Genomic DNA, 26,623 nt, shown 5'->3' on the forward strand with positions numbered 1-26,623 from the left:
TATTTAGCAACTCTGTAGAATGGAGAACTTCCTTAAAAGGATCTGTTAAGTTTAATGTCAGTTAAGGACTCCTGAATCTCTTTTCCTGTTCTTGTTTTAGTGGGGAAGCACCTTCAAACAATATCAGCCTCAGTTTAGTACTGATCAATCATCAAACATGACACACGTCCAGCACACACAATCACACAGCTGACAAAGCCAGAGTGTCACGATACAGCGGTCCAGAAACGGCCTCGTCTGCATTTATTGCATTGACACTGGACATATCAAGTCAAGACTACAGTCTGTACAGGTGTTCTCTAGCTAGATGTTCCTCACAGAACGCTAGTTCAAACTGAGGAGCTTAGCTGGTTGCTCTAGAACGTCTTGTATGTTTCATTTATTAGATTTAACTGGTGATCCAAGACATTTCCAAGCCCATCATGACAATAATTGTATTTATGCTATTTAGCTTTTTTTGTTTGAAGACAAGTCATCTGCAAACCCTGAGGAGAGTCAACATGGACCAAATCAGAAAATTATTCTAAGATGTAAACACTAGTAACTACTGTCACCAGTCTGTCACGGTGTCCCCTTCAGCCTCCTCACTCTAACCTTCCCAACATTTGGCCAGCTTTTCTTTACCGGCTTTAGTACTTTTTGTTTGCCATTGTTTGACCTCTTTTGTATGCTGTACAGATTACAGAGAGAGCGAGACCGAGTTGTAGTACAAGTACAATCAAGCAGTGGGTGTAAATCAATCAATCTTTATTTATATAGTGTCTGTTACAATCAAAAAAAAAATCTAGGTGCTTTACAGAATCCCAGGGCCTAACCCCCAACAAGCAACAGTGGCAAGGAAAAACTCCCCTTTAACAGGAAGAAACCTTGAGCAGGACTGGGCTCATGTAAGGGGACCCTCCTGCTGATGGCTGGCTGGGTAGAGAGAGAAGAGAAGGGGGAGGACAGGTAGAACAGAGACTATGCAGAGATCATAGAAATACATTAATTATATTAATTATAATAAACTGCCGGTAGAGTTGAGTGGGTCAGCGGGGTCGGAGGTTAGGTCAGCATACAACTATGAAGGCGGCAATACCTGTAGATAAATACAGAGAGGGGGAAGCAGAGAAACTACAGCACACTGACCTACTCGGAGAGGAGAGGAGAGGAGAGGAGAGGAGAGGAGAGAGAGGAGAGGAGAGAGAGAGGAGAGGAAGCCATGACCAAGTGGGGTGACAGAGGCCTGTCAGGTGATCATGTTTCTGGAATTTTCTAATTTGTCTGTTTAGGATAGTAACTGGAACTACAGAATTAGTGACAATAAGCTTTTTCAAAGAGGTAGATTTTAAGTCTAATCTTAAAAGTGGCGATGGAGTCAGCCTCCCGTACCTAGACAGGGAGCTGGTTCCACAGCAGGGGGGCCTGGTAGCTAAATGCTAGGCCTTCCGTTCTACCTAGTGTGCAAATTAGCCATGTGCGTCTCATTCCTTTGTGTTAAATTGCCTCTGTGCTCACTCACATCTGATTGAGCTGTCAGATCAGGACAGCTTCTCAACAGCCTCTCACATACCACAATGACATTTGGTAATTTACAAATCAAAACACATTAGAAACGTAACTCAGAGCGCCTTAACTCCAGAGAAGAGCAGTGTAACAATCTTACTGGTGCAGGGAACATACACTGGGAGAAACACATGGAAATCAATGTAGCACATAAAAATGGATTTCAGAGTAATAGAAGAGTGATGAATCAGCTTTTATACAGAGGGGGAGGGACAGAGACACTGAGGCGTGCCGATGACCGGAGAGAGTCGCATGCAGCTAATTCTGATTGTTCTGCCACAAATCCTCCTCTACATTCTCCATGTGATGTGATAACTTCTAGTGTCACTTACTCCTCTGGAGAGGAAGATACACTAAGAGAACCATGAATACTTGAAACACAAGAGGAACTGGGACCACTGGAGAGGCGATGAAGCACTGAGGTAGTGGGGGCACTAGCATTCACTGGGTTATTCAGACCATTATAGAAACAGGGGAGTAGAAATCTGATTAGTTGAAACGCTGTTTCCATCTAACACATCTAAACTCTGTTGTGAGCTGCTCTGAGGGTCAAGGCTCTGAGTACAAACAAGGAAGGCCATCTCAGATGGGAATGCAGATGGGAGGCTGGGCAATGCTGATTCCCGCATCCATTTCAGGATCTAGCAGCGTAAACAGCTATAGTCTTACTCAATTGGCTCCAACCAAGGGGGTTGTTTTCCCAGAACAAATCCACTGCTGCACTATCCATTGATTGGGATAATTTTAGGTCAGCTAATGCGCCTATAGCTCAACTAGTTAGTGGGAAGCAACACAGCATCAGACGAGTGGTGCATTTCCAGAGTGGTCCGGGTGGTCGAACACCACCTGGGAGCTCTCTTCCAACTCCCCATACAGCAAGGACCCCAGGTGGTTTGGGTACTCGGCACATTGCCATGGAGTAAACTGATGAAAGTTTACTTCAGCAGTGTATGTCCGAAATGAGAGGAACCGTTGCTGTAAAACCACAACACTTGCCCAGACCAGCATAGAATGGCTTGGGATTGCAGACCTGAGTGCCCTGGAGCGGAGCAGTCCCAGCCCCACTGTTGGCAGATGCTGGTTTAGGAAGAGCCGTACCGGTCCACCTCAAGACCTGCTGAGTGGGTTCAGAAACTGCCTGTGCCATTGAAGAACTGATATCCACCAAAGCTCTTATCAGAGAGCACGCTGTGTGTCTGCTGGATCCATTTCTTTTACGTTTGTTCTGTTACGCCAAGGGCAAACAGGCAAAGATTGACTCCCTAAATGCAGACACAGGAGATTAAATCAGGGTCTTTGAACAATTTACTGATTTTACAAAAAGAGTGGCAATCTGCAGCTACAAACAAGCATAACAAAGGACAGGGTCAGCACAGGATGAAACACAAACAGTACTGGGCTGGACTGGGCTTGGACAGGACAGGATTGGATGGGACGGGATGGGTGGCTCTGGCAGCACTGCAGATGACAGAGGGTCATCATGAGTCAAACCAATGATGGAGCCAAGCTGATACCACTTAATTTTCTCCACAAACTGATGGAGAACATGGGAAGAACCAGCTGGCAGGCAATAGGCTGATGAGAAGAAGCTGTGCAGGTAAGGTGATGGCAGAAAGCAGGTGATGTGGAGATACAAACAAGACACATGAGGGGGTAGGAGAGAGACAGGCACCAAGAAGGAGCCCTAAAATTAGGGGCATGCAAGCAAACAACAGGTTTTCAAACGTGCAAAAAAAAAACTTTCCGATTAATATTGGGCAAAGGTAGCAACTCACCAACTGGTGACACATAGAGTAAATACTTCAAACCTCATAGATATGGTATAGATTAAATGGTACTAGTGGGATGAGAGGTGTCTGGTGGCGCACTTCTGGCATGGGCCCTCTTCTGGTCCACTCTCAGGCCACCCCTCGTGTCATGCCCAGAAAAAAAATCCTAAAATCAGTTTTTTGTGATTCGACTACAGCTGCTTTTGTCTTCGGTGTTTTTGCATCTTGTCAACCGCTGTCCTGGACTTTTTGTCATTTGTTTACCACCGTCAAGGACAAGGACAACTTGACAAAACAATGATTGGATGTTGCTGAGTTTAGTCACCCTGTGTAAGCAAACTGCCATATGTTCCATATGTTGTGAACTATGCTAACGCAACTGTAATGGTGATGATGCTCAAGTTGTTTTTTGTCAATATTAGCTGCCCGTGAATTTTCTGGTATGTCGATGCATCACTCCATTTTTCTAGGAAGTCTTGGGTTTAAAGTGGAACGCTGCACAAGTTACTGTAAACTATCAAAAAGGTTACAAGCTTGATGACCAGGACTGGGAAGAAACCGTGGAAGCACTCAAATTCTAATCCAACAGTAGAAAAGTCCAAGTAGAAAACACGTAGGATGTTTTGTTGTTTTAATTACTGATATGGGCTGTTCAAAATATGTGGAATAGAACGATGCAGCCAGAAAGATGTAACAAAGAGTGGAAATATATACTTTTTTTATATGTTTTTTTGTAGTCATGCTCAAAATTAAAGCGCATGGAGTTTGATCCAGTGTTGAGTGTGTCGCTGGTGCTGAAGAGCTGAAGGTGATCTGCTGTTGATGTTTTTCAGTAGTTCTGTCATTTTTCTTCTGGAGGCAGCCTGCCGTTTTTCCATCTCAACCATTGTGAAATACTCACCCGTTATTACGACTGCTCACTTTACGTATGTGGGGACATGTTTCCAATCGTGTCAGAAGCTATTTTAGTTCTGGCTATATGGCTAGTTTGGGAATGTTTTTTATCCCATCAATGGACAAATAGCTGCATATACCAAGCTAAATGTGCATCCAATAGTTCTGCAGGGTTAGTTTTCTTTTAAAGTGATTCTATTACATCTAAAGCTTGAAAAAGAGAGAGTTGGAGACGCACAAAGAGAAGCAGCCAGAAAGATGTAATCTGTGTCCAATCGATATTCAGCCCCTCGGACCACTCCTGGGAGCTCCCTATCATTTGTTTCTATCTGCCTCGCTCTCCTCCTCTCTTTTTAATACCTTTTCTCTTTATTTTTCTCTTTTAATTTCCATTCAATTAGGTTGGAGAAATTGCTGGCCATTGGTTAATTGCTTTGGGGCTCTCTGTAGGGAGGTTGCCAGAACACAGATAACAAGTTGACACCATCAACATCACCAGTTGTCTCAGCACCACATTTGTCCACTAGGAAGGCTTCATACAGAATTTTTAGCATTGACCTCTTTAACAGTTTGGAAATTGGAGTTTTGAGACTTTCAAGTTTAAATTATACAATTTGGCATATTCTGCTTTAGCCAATGACCGACACTATTGGAGAACATTAGAACATTTTAATATTTTAATACTTGTGTTGGTGTAATCAGTATAGCGTGATCATAGCATCGCTCCCAACAAATCATGTTCAATGGAACCGTGTCTGTGGCATGAAGCTCTCTGAGAATAAATAAGTACAGTCCAGCTGTTGGAAACCATCCAGGACCAGTTTCATCCAAGACTAATTCGGAGTTTGGGCTTTAGTGCCAGGATTAGTTCCTCTGATTGTTTTTTGCTGTTTGTGTGTGTGTTTAGACCTTTACTTTGTTTCTGTTAGAAAATATTTAGCGTGATTCATGACATGAACGTGTAATTCATGTCACAGTGCTGGAAGGTGTCAGAATAAACGTTTCTTTCACATGTGGGTGACTTTTCTGTTTGCAGATGACTATTATGATCTGTAAGCTGCGCAGAGAATGGACAAAAGTCAATTTATCAAGCTGGATTTATAGGTTATGTGACACCTATGAAAGGAAGTAGAGCATCTTATACTGTAGTTAAAAGGCCTGACAGGAGGGGGAGCAAAGAGGGAAAGTGGGCTGTCAAGCTGTAGGCAGGGGATGTCTGTCAGAGTCTGAGCCCACTGAAGCTTCACAACTTCACTGGCAGCATGTCTGTATCTCTCTCTGATATGCAGCCATTGGCCCTCCAGAGCTAACCGCTGTCCAGGAAGGCAGCTGAGCTAGCAGACATGACAGCAACTGCTCCGTCAAACGCATCATGGAGCACCTTGCCATTGGTTCGAATGTTACAGTCAAGACAGCTATTTTTCTGACTATAGTGTTCAGAATCCAAAATGTACATCTTTAAAATTATAAGCAGAATAGGAAGATGGAGTTTTATAGCACGATTTAACTGAAAAAGGGTTTTCACCATTTTTGGAACTGATCCAGAGTCCAACATTTCATTGGATGAATATTTCCTGTCTTTTGTTTGCACTGCCTTGAGTTTGGAGCATCTTTAACAGTTGTGGGGCCTCATGTACAAAGAGTACATGAGAACAAAAACATTGCACACATACTTTTCCATACTCAAATTCCGATTTGTGAAGAATATAGAGACTGCAGACATGTGCGGCACTCCACACCCACTTGGTGGTTGGTGTACATACGTTTCTAGTGCTTTGGAGCTGTTGGCACCCCCAGTGGTGATGCTCGGGAAGTGTTAATTATGTCAAAAAGGGCATTGCTGAGAGTGATGTGCACATTAGAGATAAAGAGATGAACAATTAACCCAGCGAATTACAATGACATGAGTGGATTTTAAAGTGTGTGTGAAATGGTGCATTAACAACAATGGCAGCGTTGTTGCTAAAGGACCAATGTGCAGGGAAAGAATTTACAGAGACCGAGAGGAGGTTTTGGCTCAAGGCGACGATTGACTCATCAGCTGCTTTAGGGTCCCAAGGACAGTTCTGGAGCTGTGGAGCTTGGGCCAAACTTGGAGCGTGACTCGGCCAGAAGCCAGGTCCTACCTGTGCCTATACAGGTGCTGACCACACTGGGCTTCCAAGACAAGGGTTCACTTCAGGTCTGGACTCAGCCAGTGGACATGGAGCTGAGCTGTTCCAGCTGTGTGGGAAGGAATGATGCAACAGTCAGTCATGTTTATCGGAGACCCTTATACACTGAAGCCGGACTGCCCAACATAGAAGCACCACTGGCAGCAAGAGCCAGTTTTTCTAATGTAACATTGCTACAAAGGAACCATCGGAAGCTCTATTTGTGTACGTGAACAGGAACACTTTCATTGGTTCAATGTTTAGATCAGTTGCACAAACACAACTAACCACCATGGTTGGAAGGTGGCCGCGATCAACACATGATTCATTCATTCAGATCCACATGGTCGACAACAACAGGCTAAAACCTAGTACGGTGCAGGATGGGGGGGGGGGGCTTCTTGATCAATAAACCATTGAATTGTCCAAGGTTGAATCCCTCTGACAGGTGGTGAGCATGTGCTCCCCTCAATGTTATCTTCTCTAAGAACTCTTGGTTTTCACTGATGTGCATTTCACAGTATGGGCTCCACACTGTCAGACTTGGCACGGAAAGTACAGTCTCCCCAAGGTGCCACTTCAACATGGGGAGGTGTTCAAGGCATTCTGAAACTCTCATGATTGGTTTAGCATACAACGGAAACACAACTGTGCAGGAAACCTCTATCACACTTGGCAGAAAAATCCAGTGTGCTAATCCCAAAGTGTAGCAAGCCTGAGGTGGATTTCATCCAGTTTGGGGATTCCAAATTTAAAATGTCAATAAAGCCAAAATTGACACTGGCTTAGCAAGGGGGTGAACATCATGTTCAGTGATCCTGTTCTGAGCTTTCCTGAGCCATCAGCCATCTTTGGAGGACATGAAAGGTAAGCATGCAATTTAGCTTAGCTTAAGCTAAGTGGTTAATTATGCGACTGGCTAAATATCGTCTCATCCATCCAATGCTAAAAACAGATAAAATTGCCACTTAATCACCTTTAAGACCCACAGAGGTTCCACTGTGAGTGGTTAAAAAAGCTAAAAGTGACTAGAATCTGCAGTGATCTTTAGAAACCAGTTTTAAAAAAAAAAACATAAACCCGTGTAGTTTTCAAATGGTCTCTTTACAGCCAATTCTATCCATATACCTAGCATATCTGACCACTTGCGGGTCACACACAGCTGGGCCAGGTGTACCATGGCGATCCTTCGGGATTCTCTCGCCTACCACACAGCTCAAAAGCGTCTGTACCAGATTAGTGGACCACCACATCGCCTGGCATGTAGCCTTTATCACTATTTGTAACACAAAGAACGACAATTTGGTGCTGTTGCTGGGTTTGAAAAAAGGGCATCTTCTGCACAAATAAGAATATCAATCAATCAATCAATCAATCTTTACTTATATAGGGTCTGTTACAATCAAAATTGTTTCTAGGCACTTTACAGAATACCAGGGCCTGGCCCCCAACAAGAAACAGTGGCAAGGAAAAACTCCCCTTTAACTGGAAGAAATCTTGAGCAGGACTAGGCTCATGTAGGGGGACCCTCCTGCTGATGGCCGGCTGGGTAGAGAGAGAGGAAAAGGGGGATGGAGAGGAGAGGAGAGGAGAGGAGAGAGAGGAGAGGAGAGGAGAGGAGGAGAGGAGAGGAGAGGAGAGGAGAGGAGAGGAGAGGAGAGGAGAGGAGAGGGGAGAATAGGTAGAGCATAGAAATACATACAGAAATATATTATATTAAGTAAAATAAGCTGCCGGTAGAGTCAAGTTGAATGGGTCAGTGGGGCAGCGATACCTGTGTAGATGAATACAGAAGATGGGGGGGCAGAAAAACTACACAAGAAATAACATCACTAGTCTAGTCTAATAAAATCTAAAATACCTAAAAAGGTTTTAAGGAGAATGTGGCAGCACACAAATCTATATAAACCAGATCACCTTTGTCTAAAATGTTGTCTTTTTTTCCTCCCAGAACGAAAGCGGATTACCCTGACTGTGGGAAACCAACTAACCTACAAGAAAATATACAACGTTGTGGGATACCTGAAAGGAAAACACAATCCAGGTTTGAACTGATGCCGTTTTCTCTTGCCCTGCCTTTGCAGTCATACTGACAAAAGATAAAAGAAAAAGAGTAGGTCAAAGGGGCTAGACAGCTTTTTGTTCTGGTAAATGTGTGACGTCCTTCCTTCAGACAAGCATGCGATCCCCTGGGGCTGGACGCTGTGGTTTCCAACCTCTGTAACATCACCAATCTGCTTACATTTGGCAGAATTTATCCTGATGTCTGTTTAGATTTGTGTTCTCTTGCGTGCATTTGTCCTTTTGCACTATTAGGTGTAGCTTCACCTGATCTCATCATCTTAATGCGTCTTTAAAATTTTGGATTATCATCAGTATTCAGACTCTTTACTCAGAACTGGGCTGAAACTCGGCTAGCAGATAATGTCCTCACAACATTCAGGTTCTGTTCATGCAAACAGTTTCATCTAATGTCCCAAAAATAATCTAATTACAGTGGGACCTCTACTTACGAACGTCTCTACATGCGAAATGTTCAGGTTACGAAACGTCACGGGAAAATCTTTCCTCTTGTTACGAAAGAAATTTCAGCCCAGGCAAAAATACGCTACCGCTGCTACTCGCAGCTCGCGGAGTTTAGCGGGATGATTTAGAGAATTTTATTTATTAAATGTTCTCACAAATTTGAATAACTGGAAGAACAAGTATTGTAATATTCCAACAATAATCCTTCAGGAAAACATGCTTTCCAGTCTTGAAATAGTCTGCGTAATTCAGATGATTTTAGCTGTATAATTTGGACAGAATATTAGGACATAATGTCAGAGCAATGTTTGCATTTGCAACACTTTAACAGGTCTTACAAACTAAACAGTTGCTCTTTCTAATCCTTGGAAAGGGTCCCCGAGCAAGGCACCAAGTCCCAAGGAAACTTCCTCCCATTGCACATTCTCAGTAATAATGCTAGAATGAAACAAAAATACTTGCTGGAAGCTCCTCTGACAGTGTTTACAGCCTTTTTGGAAGCACCTGAAGCTTTTATCCAAGATTCTGGGATATTAAGATTAAGATTAAGATGTACTTTATTCATCCCGTGGGGAAATTGAATTATAGTAGCAACCTATACAAAGTATAGAAACAGAATAAATAAATATAGATAAGATTAGAACGTTATAAGCATATATACAGCATATATTATAAGCATATATAATATATATATATAATATATACATAATATAATAGATACATATTATAAGCATTATAAGCATATATACATAAATATAGAATAAATAGAAATAAAATTACAACATGAACATTGCACAGTTATTGTTATTGGCAATCAAATCAAATCAAATCAATCTTTATTTATATAGCGTCTTATACAATCAAAATTGTTTCAAGGCGCTTTCCAGAATCCCAGGGCCTGACCCCAGACAAGCAACAGTGGCAAGGAAAAACTCCCCTTTAACAGGAAGAAACCTTGAGCAGGACCAGGCTCATGTAGGGGGACCCTCCTGCTGATGGCCGGCTGGGTAAAGAGAGAGGAGAGGAGGGAGGACAGGTAGAGGATAGGATAGGTAGGAGAGGAGAGGGGTAGAGGAGAGGAGAGGTAGAGTGAAGGGGAGGTAGAGAGAGGAGGAAAGGAGAGGAGTTCCCTCTTCTCTTCCCTCCTCTCTCCTTCTCTTCCCCTTCTCCGTCTCGGAGAGGAGAGGAGATTCTCGAGCTCTAGGAGAGTCTTTCTTCCTCTTCTCTTCGAGTCTTCGAGGCACAGAGCACAGAAACACACACAAAAAATATGCACAATCACTTCAACGGGGCCGGCGGTCATTATGCAGCTCCGATGGCAGTGATACCTGCAAATAGATAGAGGGGGGGGGGGGGGAGAAGCAGAAAAACTACACAAGAATCAGCATAACTAGTCTGCTTGATGAGGAGAGGAAAGGAGAGGAAACCATGACCCAGTGGAGTGACAGAGGCCTGTCAGGTGATCATGTTTCCGGACCCCGGCAGCCTTGGCCTATAACAGCATAGCTAGAATGTGACCTAATGATTAGACGACCCCCTAAGTATGATAATTTGTCTGTCTATGATAGTAACTGGAACTACTGAATTAGTAACAGTAAGCTTTTTCAAAGAGGTAGGTTTTGAGTCTGATCTTAAAAGTAGCGATGGAGTCAGCCTCCCGTACCTGGACAGGGAGCTGGTTCCAAAGCAGGGAGGCCTGGTAGCTAAATGCTCGGCCCCCCATTCTACTCCTAGAAACTCTGGGAACCACAAGTAGACCAGCATTCTGAGAGCGGAGCGGTCTATTGGGCTGATAGGTATCACTAGCTCCTCCAGGTAGGATGGAGCTAGGCCTCTGAGGACCTTGTAGGTCAGAAGAAGGGTTTTAAAAGTTATTCTAAATTTAACGGGCAGCCAATGAAGCGACGCCATTACAGGACTTATGTGATCTCTTTTGTCAATACCTGTCAGAACTCTGGCTGCAGCATTTTGGATCAACTGGAGGCTTCTTAAAGAGTTGTTTGGACACCCTGATAATAAGGAGTTACAGTAGTCCAGCCTGGAAGTAACAAATGCATGGACTAACTTTTCAGCATCAGGCTGCATCAGTAGCTTCCTGATCTTTGAGATGTTCCTCAAGTGAAAAAAGGCACTTCTAGAGACTAATTTAATGTGTGAGTTGAAGGAGAGATTTTGATCAAAAGTTACTCCTAGATTCCTCACAGAGAGACTAGATGTTAATGAGATACCATCTAGAGTGATCATGTGATCTAATCTATCCCTGAGAGGTTCAGGACCAAACACCATGACCTCAGTTTTTCCTGGGTTAAGGAGGAGGAAATTTGAAGACATCCAGGACTTTATGTCTTTAAGACAGGTCTGGAGCTTCACTAACTTCTCTGTCTCCTCGGGTTTCATGGATAAATAGAGCTGAGTGTCATCAGCATAACAATGAAAATTTATCCCATGCTGCCGAATAATGTTCCCTAAGGGAAGCATGTACAATGTGAAGAGGATTGGTCCGAGTACAGAACCTTGAGGAACTCCATGGCTAACCCTACTGTATGAGGAGGGAACGCCGTGGACATGGGCAAACTGGTATCTATCAGATAAGTATGATCTAAACCAGTCTAGTGCTGTCCCTTTAATCCCAATCACATGTTCCAGTCTCTGTAACAGGATGCTGTGATCAACTGTATCAAAAGCAGCACTGAGGTCCAGCAGAACCAGCATAGAGACCAGTCCATGATCGGAAGCTATGAGAAGATCATTAGTGACTTTAAGAAGTGCTGTTTCTGTGCTGTGGTGAGCTCTAAAGCCTGACTGAAACATCTCAAACAGGCTGTTCCTCTGCAGGTGCTCCAGTAACTGAGTCACCACCACCTTCTCTAGAACTTTAGAGATAAAAGGAAGGTTGGATATTGGCCTATAATTTGCCAAGACATCAGGATCCAGTGATGGTTTTTAAGCAACGGCTTAATCACTGCCACCTTGTAGGACCGGGGTACATAACCTGACACTAAAGAACCATTGATCTGGTCCAGGATAGAACTGCCTATCAGTGGTAGAACATCCTTCAACAGGTGTGTTGGGATGGGATCTAAAAGACACGTAGTGGTCTTGGATTTCTGAATTAGCGATGACGCCTCAGAAAAATATATAGGGCTGAAGGAGCTTAAGGGCTCGTTGGAGACCCTGCATGTTCCCACAGTCGGCACATCTGGTGATGGTCCAGTTGTAGGGATGGCCTGGTTAGCTTTCTCTCTGATAGCTAGAACTTTATCAGTGAAGAAGCTCATGAAGTCTTCACCACTAAGGGAAGAAGGGATACGTGGATCTAAAACACTGTGACTCTTGGTTAATTTGGCCACAGTGCTGAAGAGAAACCTGGGGTTGTTCTTATTTTCCTCAATCAAAGAAGAAAAAAATAAGCTGTTCTAGCCTTGCGAAGGGCCTTTTTGTAAACTAATAGACAGTCTTTCCAGGCTACATGGTAGCTGTCTATCTTACAAGAATGCCACTTCCTTTCCAGTCTTCGCACTTTCTGCTTGAGGGTCCTGATATGTGAATTATACCAGGGGGCACACCTCCTCTGATTTACTATTTTCTTTTTCAGGGGGGCAACAGAATCAAGCGTGATTCTCAGTGAGGTTGCTGCACCTTCAGCAATAGAGTCAACCTCAGCAGGGCTAAGATTATAATGATTGATCCCTGGGGAAAAACACGGTGGTCCTGGGATCAGCACAGGGATCACTTCCTTAAACTTAGCTACAGCATTATCTGAAAGACATCTGCTATAGTAAGACTTTGTTCTGAGCATAGAAGAATCCTTAATCATAAATGTAAAAGTGATCAAAGAGTGGTCTGACAGGACTGGGTTCCGAGGGAACACTGACACATGTTCTACCTCAACACCATAAGTCAGGACTAGATCTAGGGTGTGGTTAAAGCTGTGAGTTGGTTGGTTTATCTGCTGGAGGAAACCAACTGACTCAAGTAATGAAATGAAGCCATTTCTAAAGCTGTCGTTTATAACGTCCATATGGATGTTAAGTCTCCAATGATAATGACTTTTTCCGTTCTAAGGACCAAGTCAGATAAGAAGTCAGAGAACTCAGACAGGAACTCTGAATGTGGCCCAGCAGGGGGCCGATATACAACTACAAACAGAAGTGGCTTTTCTGTCCTCCAGTTCAGATGAGTGATGCCAAGAGTCAGGCTTTCAAATGAACTGAAGCTATGTTTTGGTCTGGGATTAATTAATAACTTGGAGTGATAGATTGCTGCCATTCCCCCTCCTCGACCAGTAATCTGTGGAATATGATAATTAAGATGGGTAGGAGGAGTAGATTCATTTAAGCTCACATACTCCTCCTCCTGAAGCCAGGTCTCAGTAAGACAAAATAAATCAAGGTGATGATCCGCTATCAGGTCGTGCACTAACAGGGATTTACACAAAAGAGATCTAATATTTAACAGTCCACACTTAATTGTGATATTTGTTTCTCCAACTTGTGCTTCAGTATTAATTTTAATAAGATTTTGGTGATTGACCGCTCCCCTGCTCTGTGCTTGGTGAACTTTTAACCGTGGAACAGAGACTACCTCTATAGTGTTAAATATGTTATTGTTGGTGGATGAGGGTTCTAAGGAAGCAGCAGAGAGGTGTGTAAGACCACAACTCTGCGTCCTGGTCTGGACCCTGGATTGTCAGGTCACTTTGGGTCTAATAAAATTAGCCAGATTACTAGAAATGAGAGAAGCGCCATCTCGAGTGGGATGGACACCGTCTCTCCTAATCAGACCAGGTTTTCCCCAGAAGGTGCTCCAATTGTCTATAAAGGCCACCTGGTTATCGGGGCACCACCGTGACAGCCAGCGACGAAGCGATGACATGCGGCTAAACATCTCATCGCTGGCCAGATTGGGGAGGGGACCAGAGAATGCTACGGAGTCCGACATCGTTTTTGCGTACTTACACACCGACTTCAAGTTAATTTAGTGACCTCCGACTGACGAAGCCGGGTGTCGTTGGCTCCGACGTGAATAATAACTTTACCAAATTTACGATTACGTCTCGCCAGCAGCCATAAATTTGCTTCTATGTCGCCCGCTCTGGCCCCCGGAATGCACTTAACTATGGTCCCTGGAGTCGGCTTCACGTAGCGCAAAACAGAGTCGCCAATGACCAGGGTCGGTTTCTCGGCGGGTGTGTCGCCGAGTGGGGAAAAGCGGTTAGCCACGGGAAGCGGGTGGTGGGGCACCGTGGGCCTTTGTTTTGGGCTACGCTTCCTACGAACCGTCACCCAGCGCCGCCCTGGCTAGCCGGCTGCTCGGCTGCTGCCGGGGGACCGCTAGCTGTAGCTACGCTAGGCGGCTCCGCAGCAGCTAGCTTACCCTGGCTACATGACGCAACTCCAGCTAACTCCAAGCTGCGGAACCGCGTCTCAAGCTCGCTAAGTCTCGCCTCCATAGCCATAAATAAACTACACTTCTTGCACCTTTTCCCTTCACTAAGGGAGGCAGAGGAGTAACTAAACATTTCACACTCTGAACAGACAAAGACACCGGGTGAAACAGACGGTGAGGCCATGCCAGCGCTAGTGATCGGCGAAGCCCTGTGTTTGTTTAATATGGGTTGTTTCTTACTGTTGATATCAGGTGACTAGAATGTCTCAAGTGTTCAAAATTTTAAGTAAAGTGAATACAACACACCAAGTGTTCAATATTAAGTGAATACAACACACCAAGTGTTCAATATTAAGTGAATACGGCACCCCGTGCACAATGCAACCAACGAACGATAGAAGAGACAGGAATGAGTTATATAGTCTAATGGCGGACAGCAGGAAGGACTTCCTGTACCGTTCCTTAGAGCAGCGAGGCTGCAGGAGTCTGCTGCTGAAGCTGCTTCTCAGTTTGTCCACTGTGTTATGGAGGGGGTGGGAGGGATTTTCCATGATTGTCTGCAGTTTCAACACCATCCTGTTCCTCACCACCTCGTCCAAGTTTGCCAGTCTACAGCCAACAACAGACCCTGCCTTTTTAATGAGTTTGTTAAGTCTGTTGGCATCCTTTGCTTTAATGCCTGCACCCCAGCACACCGCAGCAAAGAAGATGGTACTAGCCAGGACAGACTGGTAGAACATGTGGAGCATCCTGCTGCAAACACTGAAGGACCTGAGTCTCCTGAGGAAATAGAGTCTGCTCATGGCCTTCTTGTAAACAGCATCGGTGTTTGTGGACCACTCCAGTTTATTGTCCAGCTGGACACCCAGGAACCTGTAAGATGGGACTATTTCCACATCCTTCCCACTAATGCAGACTGGGGAGGGAGGGGACTTGCTTTTTCTGAAATCCACCACCATCTCCTTCGTCTTGGTCACGTTGAGCTGCAGAAGGTTCTCCCTGCTCCACCTGACAAAACTCTCCACAAGGTCCCTGTATTCATCCTCCTTCTCCACACACCCGACTATGACTGTGTCATCCGAGTACTTCTGGAGATGACATGTCTCAGAGTGGCGCTGGAAGTCAGCTGTGTAGGTGGTGAACAGAAATGGCAAGAGCACAGTTCCTTGGGGAGCTCCTGTGTTGCTCATCAGGGGGTCGGACACACAGCTTTGCAGTCTCACAAACTGTGGCCGACCTGTGAGGTAGTCCTTGATCCAAGAAAGAAGGGGAGCATCCATCTGCATCTTCTCCAACTTAGCGCTCAGCAGTCTTGGCTGGATGGTGTTGAAGGCAGAAGAGAAGTCGAAGAACATGACCCGCACTGTGGTGTTTAGTCTGTCCAAGGAGGAGTAAGCCCTCTACAGCAGGTATATTACTGCGTCATCAACCCCCACCTTGGGCTGATAGGCAAACTGCAGAGGGTCCTGAAAGGGGCTCACCAGAGGTCTGAGGTGTGACAGCACCAGCCGCTCCATGACCTTCATAATGTGGGAGGTCAGTGCTATTGGCCTGTAGTCACTCGGTGCCACAGGATGGGTCTTCTTCGGCACCAGGACCAGGCAGGATGTCTTCCATAGCACTGGGATCCTCTGAAGATGAAGGCTCTGGTTGAACAGGTGCTGCAGTATCCCACACAGCTGCCTGGAGCAGCTCTTCAGCACTCGTGGGCTCATGCCGTCCGGTCCGGCAGCCTTTCTCTGGTTGAGCCTCTCCAGCTCTCTCTTCACCTGGCCAGACGTGAAGGATAGTCCTGTCGGGGGGGTTGGGTGTCATGTTGGAATCCGTGTAGGGTGTCAGCAGGGGGGAGGGGGAAGAAGTTGGCAGAGGTGTTAGGGGCTCTGGGAGGTGTGAAGGGGTCCCATTGTTATCCAGAGGAATATTGGGACAGCTGGGGGAGGGGGAGCTAGAATCAAACCTGTTGAAAAACTGGTTCAACTCATTAGCTTGGTCCATGTTCCCATCAGCTGAGCGTATTCCTTTCTTCTGGAAGCCAGTGCTTGTTCTCATCCTACTCCAAACATCCCTGGTCTGGTTCCTCTCCAGTCTCTCCTCCAGCTTCGTCCTGTAGGCGTCCTTGCTCTCCTTCAGACTGCGTTTCAGTTCCTTCTGTACACTCCTGAGCTCAGCCGGGTCCCCAGCAGTGAAGGCCCTATTCTTCTTGTTCAAAAGGGCCTTCAGGTCACTTGTCACCCATGGGTTGTTGTTTGGGTAACAGCGTACCTTTTTGGTGGGGACGGAGTTCTCAGTGCAGAACTTGATGTAGTCGGAAACACAGTCTGTCAGTCCATCCAGGTCCTCACCATGTGGTTCACAGAGAGCAGACCAGTTGGTGGTCTCCAGGGCATCCCGCAGACAGTCCATGGCACCATCAGACCATTTCATAACAGTCTCCTGTGACTGGTTGCTGCTGAACCAAGGTGTGTATGATGGGGAGAGCAGCACGAGATTGTGATCAGACTTGCCTAGTGGAGGGAGTGCAGTGGAGGTGTATGCATTGGTGATATTAGCATACAGTAAATCCAAAGTCTTCCTGTCTCTCGTGCTGCACTGGACATATTGATGGAATGTACGGAGAGTGGACTTAAGGGAGGCATGATTGAAGTCACCTGTGATGAGGATAAAGGCTCCGGGATGTTTAGTCTGCAGGTCAGCCATGGCAGAGTGAATAACGTCACAGGCCGTGTCCGCTTTACCGGTCGGAGGAATATAAACAGTGATGGCGATGACATTAGTAAACTCCCGTGGCAAATAATATGGACGGAGTCCGATAGCAATAAGTTCCACGTCGGGACTGCACACGCGCTCCTTGACGTGAATATGCTCCGGGTTGCACCACCTGTTGCTAATGAACACGGCCAGTCCCCCTCCTTTCTTCTTACCGGCCGCGGTGGTGTCTCGGTCCGCTCGCACAGTGGTGAAACCAGCGATCGTCACATTAGAGTCCGGTATCAGTCCATGGAGCCATGTCTCCGTGAAACACATGATACTGGCCTCTCTGTACTCCCGCTGGGTCCGTGTGAGCGCCTCCAGCTCGTCCATCTTATTTGCCAGGGACCTGACATTCCCCGTTATGACTGCGGGGACGCAGGGTTTAAAACGTCGCCTCTTCATCCTCTGTTTAACTCCCGCCTTAGTCCCTCGTCGTTTCCTCCTCAGCTCCTTCGGGATTTGGGGCTTGTCTTCGACCACGAAGGATGGTGGTCTTAGAGCCATCAGCTGGTCTCGTGTATAAACAATACCGCTCCGCTTCTCGGCACAGCTGATGGGGGCCGTGAATAACCCAAGCACCGCAAAACAGAGAAAAAAGTATTCAAGCCTCCAGAACATGGTGTCTGAATACTCCAGTTGAAAATGGAAAGAAAGAAAGTAAATCCAAATAGAAAAGAATGTAAACAAGTATAGAAAACACTACGAAAATTTAAAAAAGAACAATTAAGTTTAGGGAGCTGCTACTACTGGCTGCCGCCTGAGACAGCGCCATTTTAGATATTCTGACCTTCACAAACATCTGGGTGTCCAGGCCTGATGTGATTTCACTAAAGATGGTTCAGTCCGTACACTTGGTCATGACGCACAGAGCAGCGATGGTTGACCCTCTCACCTGCACACTGGATCTCAGGATCTCAGGCAGAATCACCACTAGGTTATCAGAGAGCCAGCTCATGGGGGTCCTCGGCCCCCGTTGACACATACCTTTCGGAGTTTGTAGCGAAACTGTTCCCCGTGCAGACCCCAGTCTCCGGGCACACAGACCACAGCTCCAGCACACATGTCAGACCAGTAGGTGGCGGTAATGCAGGCACGTCGAGGCATGAGATCAGGACACTTTCAGAACAATGGCACTTCTGATGGCGGGCACCAGCAGACCGATGGCGAGATTTAATTGCTTCTACAAGCAACCCAGAACTACAAAGCTAAAACCATCGTAGAGCACGTGGATGAGAAGTGGTGGCAGCCAAAGTCAGCTTGCATGAGCCGTTGTAAACCATACATGCACGCATAGGTAGCGGTTGTGCCCATGCCCCAAATCGCTGAATACGCTCTGTTTTGTGTCATGGCGACAACAGATGCAGTGGCATTTATGAAATGCTCCATTCTGACCCCTGGGGGCAATTAGAGGCACAGTAGCAGTTTACACAATTCCTCAACAATTCCTCAAAAGTAACAGCTGTTATGTAAATGGAAAAGAAAAGAATAAAATAGATGGAATGAGAGTTCAAGTGTTGTATCAAAGGATTTCACTTTGTGTTTCCATCGTCATTCTGAGGAATTTACTGACTTGATTTAAGGACACAACATGAAAAACACGGAGATAGGAAAAGGCTGTGAACGCTGCAGTGAATATGCGGTTAAGAACAAGGTCCAGGAGACATCTCTGAAACTATTATAAATAACTTTAGCTCCTTGTGATGCAATTAGGAGATAATGCATCAACGGCAAACTCAAATCACATAGTGTGTGAAAAGTCAAGGCAGGAAATATGCAAAGGTGATATAATTGGCCATAGCTGAGACACACCTTATCATGTCATCTGCTCTATGAAAATAGAGTTATTCATGAGGCATTGGTGGAGATGCTGTGCAAGGAGAAGCATCTTCCTTTTGTAAATCTCAGACTCTACACACAAGAAGAAATAATGGGTGCTTCAGAGAAATGGAGCGACATCACTCTGAAATTTATGAAATACGAGTAAATGAGTTTACACAGCTTATGCAGATTTAATGTTTGTAACACACCTACGCATGTTTATATGAGCTCTTTCATAAGCAGAAATGTCTTGTAGGTTAGATTAAAGTTTCCTCATTGACAGTGTAATATAAAGTCAAAGCAAAGGTCACATTTGAAAATGTTGAAATGCAGAAAATATCCTCCTCTTTGTCTGTGATGAGTGGAAAGTTTGAATATTCTGAGTGAACGGCAGCTGCTCTTCCTCAGGTGGGAGCTCTTATGCCTCCATCCAGTCATCCTGCTTCTCCCAGCAACAGTACCAGTTCTTCACTCTGTTTTTGCGTGACAGCCTGCTGGAGTTTAGGCAGTCTGCTGCTGTTGTCATGGCAGCAACCACAAAGAAAAGTTACAGGTGTTTTAGTGGGCCAAATAGAGCCGGGCAATGAAACAATCTCCACTATCGAAGAAGGAGGTGGTTCATTGTTCCTGTACTTGTTTTAACAATAGGACATAGCAGCAGCCTTTTTTTTTATCTCCTGTTACATCCATTGTTGAGGTCCATGTCTAAAATCTTGACATCATATAAGAATGCTGTCCAGAGGAATATAATTGAGTAAAACAGGTTTCTGTGATCCAGCTTCAGTCATTTCACACCACATTATGACCTTTTAAGGTTTAAAAGGCAGTCCAGCCTTTTCTGCTGAGCTGTTTCTGCCCTTATCTTTTCATAATTGTCATTCCAAAAGGAAGCCTTTATCTTTGTCCTCAGCCAGCCTTCACACTCATCCTCTCACAGCATCCTATCTGCTCCTGCGCCAACCACTGTACATGATGGAAAATGACTTCACTGATTTACAGCGTGATATTAGCCAGCCCTAATGGGCCACTACAGCCAATAACATGAACCACAAATCTCTGCTAGAAGTGCCACTTTTACTGGCTGTTGACATTTGATCGTATGTCTGCTCCAAGGTCATTTATCTCGACCTTAAATAGGATGAAGTTCAACACAATATTTCAGCGTGGAAGACTGCACTTCCTATTCTCTGTGCGTCAGGGTGTTGGAGAGGAGTGTTGACCTGTCATCTGAGCCTCTCATTCAGCAAGAATCATGGACTCGACTCGATGCACTTACACCTTCAAGGACATTGAATGAGGTCCCCCAACAGGATTATATGTATTTTGTGGACAGGGACTGGCTCATGTCATGATTATTTATTATTTATTGGTCATATTTGAACAGATTTGGATTATCCAGCCTCACCAGCACAGACAGAAAAGATAAATCGGCTAGAAACACATTTTACTCTTTTTATTAATAGGAAAAAGTCACAGTAAGAGGTGGATGGTAAAAATCAATAGACATCAAGGTAAAACAGGTAGTAGCAATGCAGTCCAGTCCAGCTCAGTCCCCACGATCCTCTGAGGTTTGCTTCAGAGAGTTACCTTCAACTACAACGGTCCAATCTGGGAACCCCGTGCTGAAAGCCCTCGCTCTGCTTTCACAGGGGAGAGCAGGCCCATCAAATCAATTGCAGAGGATCCGATCCTGGTCTTGGGTTCCGCTGACAGGAGATTCTTATTCTCCGATGGGAGGAGAGGTGATGGCGGCTGATAGGTTGACTTCTGGGTGTGAGATGGACAAAGACAATATAATGATTCTTCTCGTGACACACCTTTGTGGACAAGGCTCTGCCTTCTCCCAGCGCCCCTAGGGCTGCCAGCGATCCCAGTGTTCCCTTGTATTTATAAAGTTCTTTGAACCCTGACTTCAGCCCCATAAAGGCATTCTTATCTCTTTTCCCAACAATTGGTAACCATTTGTCTTCCATCCTGACTAAACGAAATAAATCCATATTCTTGAACATCGTACCACCCACGGTCAGGCCTCCTTACCCCAGTCAAGCTGTCACAGCCCATTTATCTTTCCCACAGTTAATAACATCACCCTCAGCGGCAAACGGCTGTTGCAGCCCTGACGCCTCTGACCAGCTTCAGCCAAAGGGCTTTGGTCATAAAGCAAGCTATTATGTTATGTAACCTTGTATTACTACTCTCTATATACTGTCGGGGCCATAAATAGTGGCACATCGGCACAATTCTCATCTGTTTGGCTCTATAAGCCACCACAATGAATTTAAAATGAAATGAACAAGAAATGCTTTAGCTGCAGACTCTCAGCTTTAATTTGAGGGAATTCATTTTCAAACCAGGTGAGCGGTATGACAGCGGTGTGGCCTCCCACTTTTTAAGGCCATCATCATCATCATCAACTAACCAGGTAAAAGGTCTGGAGATTATTCCAGGTGGGACATTTGCATTTTATATATTTTGCTGTGGATTTCATGCTAACACAAATAAATAACACTGATAGAAGCCCACGGAAAACAACTGTGATGGACGATAGAAGAATTTGTGCCCTGGTGAAGAAAAACCCCTTTGGATCAAGACCCCTGTCCAGGAGACAGGTATGAGTGAGCCAAGAGGACTTCACCAGAACAAATACAGAGGGGCCAACACAAGAAGGAAACCAGTGATGAAGAACAGGAATGCCAGATCAAAGTTTGCCAAACAACATCTATAAAAGCTTTTGCAGTTCTGAAACAACATTCTGTGGACAGAAGAGACACAGCTCAATGTCAACCGGCATGATGGGACGACAAGAGTGTGGAGAAGGAAAGGACAGTGTTCATGAAGCACGAAGGTACTGGTGTCGTGGACTTGTGTGGCCGCTTCTGGACTTATTGATGATGTGACTGCTGACAAGATTAGCACGAGGAATTCTGAAATGTTTTAGGCAATAATATCTGCTCACATTCAGCCAGATGCTTCAGAGCTGTTTGGAAGATGCTTTGTGGTGCAGATGGTAGGTCCATTCACCTGATTTGGATGTAAAATAAAAGCTTAGAGTCTGCAGTTAAAGCACATCTTCATTTAATTTTAAAGCCAATTTGGTGGTTTAAGGATAAGGATAAACTTTATTGATCCCACATCAGGGAAATGAACGTGTTACAGTGGTAGCCCGTGGTGTACAATACAGTATAGTACTAAAAGAAAAAAAGAAAAAGACTGTTATGTTATGTACATTACTATGTACATTATACATTATATACAGAAATTAAAGATTATACACAGAAGGAATGTCAGACAATATGAAGAAAAATGAAGGTGCAAATAAGACATTTCAGATGTAGGATGATTAGTTAGTGCAGAAAAATATGCCAACCATGGGTTATTGGTGCTAAATTAAGAGTTGTGAATGTTGTACAATCTGACAGCAGTTGGGATGAATGACCTGCGGTATCGTTCCTTTTTACACCGTGGGTGTAACGGTCTGCTGCTGAAGGAGCTGCTTAAGGCCCCCACAGTCTCGTGTAGGGGGTGAGAGGGGGTGTCCATAATTGATGTCAGCTTGGCTAACATCCTCCTCTCACCCACCTCATCAATGGAGTCCAGAGAACAGTCCAGGAGTGAGCCAGCCCTTCTGACCAGTTTGTTAAGTCTCTTCCTGTCCCTCTCTGAGCTTCCACAGCTCCAGCAGACCAAAGCGTAAAGGATCAACGATGCTACCACAGAGTCATAAAAAGTCCTAAGCAGTGTCCTGCACACTCCAAAGGACCTCAGTCTCCTCAGCAGATGGACATGACTTTGGCCCTTCTTGTATAGGGCGTCTGTGTTATGAGTCCAATCCAGTTTATTGTTGAGATGAACACCAAGGTATTTGTACTCCTCCACGATCTCAATGTCCAAACCCTGGATGTTCCCTGGTGCAGTGTGAGAAGCCTTCCTACTGAAGTCAATCACCACCTCCTTTGTCTTGACGGCATTGATGCGCAGATGATTTAGTTCACACCAGGCGACAAAGTTCGTGATGACCTCCCTATACTCCAGTTCATTCCCCTCAGACACACGTCCAACAATGGCTGTATCGTTGGAGAACTTCTGGAGGTGGCAGCTGTCTGAGTTGTAGCTGAAGTCCAATGTGTAGAGAGTGAAGAGGAAGGGAGAGAGAACTGTACCCTGCGGTGCCCCCGTGCTGCAGACTACCACCTCGGACACACAGTCACGGAGCCTCACATACTGCGGTCTGTTGGTGAGGTAGTCGGTGGTCCAGGCAGCTAGGTGACGATCGACTCTGGCTCCCTCCAGCTTCCCTCTCAGTAATGATGGCTGGATTGTGTTGAAGGCACTGGAGAAGTTAAAGAACATGACTCTAACAGTGCTCCCGGTGCCCTCTAGGTGTGAAAGTGACCGGTGCAGCAGGTAGATGACAGCATCATCCACACCAATGCCCGGTTAATATGCAAACTGTAGAGAGTCCATCTTGCCGTCCACCAGCTGTTGGAGGTGGGTGAGAACGATCCTCTCCATGGCCTTCATCAGGTGAGAGGTTAAAGCCACCGGCCTGGCGTGCACAGTCTTAGGAACCGGAACCACACATGATGTTTTCCACAGTAGTGGAACTCTCTCCAGACTGAGGCTCAGGTTGAAGATGTTCAGGAGTACTCCACAGAGCTGATCTGCACAGTCCTTGAGTAGTCTGGAGTTGATGCCATCAGGGCCAGTAGCTTTCCTTGTCTTGGTCCTCCTCAGCTCCTTCCTCACCTGATCAGCTGTTATGGAGAGGTGAAGTGTGACTCCTGGTGGGTGAGGACGAGGGTTGGAGTGTGAGGGTCGATCTGGCAAGGGGTGGAGGGAGGTGGCATGATGTGGGAAGAGAGCTGCTGGTGTCGGAGGTGTTACGGGGGGAGAGGGGGGATGGTGATGTGACAGCACAGTTAGGTCTGGGCTTTGATGAGTGGGAGAGACCAACAGATGAGAAGTGTCACTGACGATGTGCCAGTATTCATGGACCCCACTATATACACACTATATTACAGCCTTAAAGTGCAATCAGGGCAAAATGAGCTGTTTGGTCTGAGCGCTCCAAAAGCTTTTTTTCTTTATTATTCATATAATTCCAGTAAATAATGTTTTCAATTTTCCTTCATGTTTGCTGTTTAAGTTCTGAGTTATAAGAAACATCAACTTCAGTCCATCAACTGTGAATTAATGTCACCGGCCCCCAGCTTGAGTCAGACCCATGCTTTATTCTATTTCACTCACTCTGTTTTTGGTCTCTTTGTTCCATTATAAGGAATAAAATAAGCTTAGTTATGAATCTTCTTAGATTCTTTCTTAAGTTGTTCTTAAGAAGTTCCTTAAGAAAACCCTATGTCGGATTCACCAACGCGTTCGTAAACCCCAGAATTGTTCGCAGCTGTGTTCTTAGATTGATGAATGCCATCTGTTCGTAAGTTGAAAGCGCGTGCCAGGTGAGTCTAATTAACATATGATTAGCATAAGTCACCGCCCACCAATGCCCATAAAAGGAACTGCAGCAGGACCCTGTAGACAGAGCAAAAAGCAGCAAAATGCCCAAAGCGAAATGCCCAAAGCTTGCCTCTCCACGCCTGATTTCTGACGCCGTGTTGAACAATCAAGAAAGGATGGCTAACATGCTTGATAAAATTGCCTCAACCCTGATGACTATAGCCAACATGCTTAAAGAAATCAATGAGAATGTAAAAAAAATAAGAATGTAAAAAGAATAAAAACGTGTAAAAGCTGTGCTCTGAAACCGGTCTCTCTTATTTTTTCTTTTTGAAGTGAATCAAGACTGTTAGACTAAAATTGTGACAATAATTAATTTTATTCACAAACAGGCAATTAATCGCGCTCAAACGTGAACCGCGTGCCTGTAGTCTGGTCCCATCATTGCGTCAGGACACACATCCTCAAGGGGTTGTGGCTCTGTGTCCAAACACATCCAGCACCCCTTTAAAATGCCGATGGTGCGTTCAATGGTGGAGCGACTGCGCGCATGCATCTGATTGAATAAAATTTCCTGTGGAGTCTGAGGGTTGGTCAGTGGTGTCAACAACCAGGGAGCCAGGGCATATCCTCGATCCCCTAATAAAATAAATCAAGATAAAATCAAATAAAAAGACAGTTTTGGCATGGTTTCCAATTTGGTTGATTAAAGTTAAGTCATTGGCACATTTACGTCATTTTAAAATTCTCCGTGAATCACCAAAAATAGGAAATAAATAAATATGACATAATTATCATTGTAATATTGAATTTTATTGAACTCCACAAGAGAAGAAAACACAACCATGTCGGCACTGAAATGTGCGTAAGAGTACTCCTGAGTGTTCGTAGAATTTGTTCTTACCTACGCATAAATCCAGGATAAGAAGAAATTGGTGAATGCCACAATCTTCGTAAAATGTTCGTAAGTGGGACTTAAGAACAAATTTGTTCGTAAGAACGTTTCGTGAATCTGGCCCAATAAGCTTTTTCAAAGAGGTAGGTTTTAAGTCTGATCTTAAAAGTAGTGATGGACTCAGCCTCCCGTACCTGGACAGGGAGCTGGTTCCATAGCAGGGGGGCCTGGTAGCTAAATGCTCGGGCCCCCATTCTACTCCTAGAAACTCTGGGAACCACAAGTAGACCAGCATTCTGAGAGCGGAGCGGTCGATTGGGCTGATAAGGTATCACTAGCTCCTCCAGGTAGGATGGAGCTAGGCCTCTGAGGACCTTGTAGGTCAAAAGAAGGGTTTTAAAAATTATTCTAAATTTAACGGGCAGCCAAAGAAGAGACACCATTACAGGAGTTATATGATCTCTTTTGTCAATACCTGTCAATCCTCTGGCTGCAGCATTTTTGATCAGGCATAGATCATAGAGAATACATACAGAAATACATTATATTAAGTAAATTATGCTGCCGGTAGAGTCAAGTTGAGTGGGTCAGCGGGGTCGGAGGTCAGCATGCAGCTCTGAAGGTGGCTTTCCACTAGTAAGAATACACACAGAAGAATAATTTCAATAAAGTAAATATACTGTAATCTCAGCCAACGATACAAATGTGACCTCATAATCATATGATCCCTTCAATTCCCACCCAGATTAGCAACTTTACAATTGACAACAAAGCTTTATCCAGAAGGTTTATTACTGCTCGTTCTGTCCAATCTCTCCGTCTCTCCTCCGGCCGCATCACTCAGGTGCTGCAACTAGTCCCAGGTGAAGCATCAGTGACTTATAAAAAAGACTTTATTTGTCTCATGCAATCAATGTTGTAATTAATTCATTTTTAACCTTTTAAGATTATTTATGCAAACAGCAATTAATACACACCTGTAACAAGGGAGTTGGCATGTTCACATTTCACTTGTGTGCAGCTGCGTCCAGAAATGGATGTTTTAGCCAGGAAGCCGCTCTCACTGCACTAATGTGCTCCTGGATTGTGTGGCTAAGGTAATAGGCTTCTCAAAGCATCTTGTCCTTCAGTCACGGGGTGCTGCAGTTTTGCTTTTCTTCTTGTTGCCAACAGGAAGCTGCTGTGTGCAGCAATACTTTCCTGTGCAGACTGAAGCAGTTTCAAGTTTTCCAATCTGTTATTATCGTTTTACACATGTTGAGAATCCTCTGTTCACATTTCATGAGCCCTCATTTGAAATATCTATGGACACATGAGTGTACAATCATGTTTAGTTAAAATGTTTGAGCATGAACCCTTCAAAGGATCCCATCATTCATTTCTTTAACTTTAAGAAAACAATTCAAGAATCGAAGACGTACGGTAGCACA

The 26,623-nt window shown here is 44.9% G+C and overlaps 1 protein-coding gene and 1 long non-coding RNA gene across 6 annotated transcripts in view; one reads left to right on the forward strand and one right to left on the reverse strand.

Annotated features, from left to right (window-relative positions):
* The window catches only part of LOC130528251 (inactive N-acetylated-alpha-linked acidic dipeptidase-like protein 2), a 350,820-nt gene that overhangs the window by 306,924 nt on the left and 17,273 nt on the right, over positions 1-26,623 (forward strand). For all 4 annotated transcript variants that reach the window (XM_057037405.1, XM_057037407.1, XM_057037404.1 and 1 more), the window contains one exon: positions 8,313-8,405. In XM_057037405.1, the coding sequence (XP_056893385.1) occupies positions 8,313-8,405 (93 nt within the window). The remainder of the gene's footprint in view (positions 1-8,312; positions 8,406-26,623) is intronic.
* On the reverse strand, positions 24,659-26,587 carry LOC130528267 (uncharacterized). 2 transcript variants are annotated; one of them, XR_008951253.1, is made up of 4 exons: positions 26,171-26,587; positions 25,989-26,046; positions 25,203-25,826; positions 24,659-24,937 (listed from the first exon to the last, which is right to left on the reverse strand). It is a non-coding gene; the product is annotated as an uncharacterized LOC130528267 (long non-coding RNA). The 2 variants fall into 2 exon arrangements; XR_008951254.1 differs by having other exon boundaries at positions 25,989-26,071.

This window comes from Takifugu flavidus, chromosome 7, assembly GCF_003711565.1.
Source record: "Takifugu flavidus isolate HTHZ2018 chromosome 7, ASM371156v2, whole genome shotgun sequence".
Lineage (NCBI taxonomy): Eukaryota > Metazoa > Chordata > Actinopteri > Tetraodontiformes > Tetraodontidae > Takifugu > Takifugu flavidus.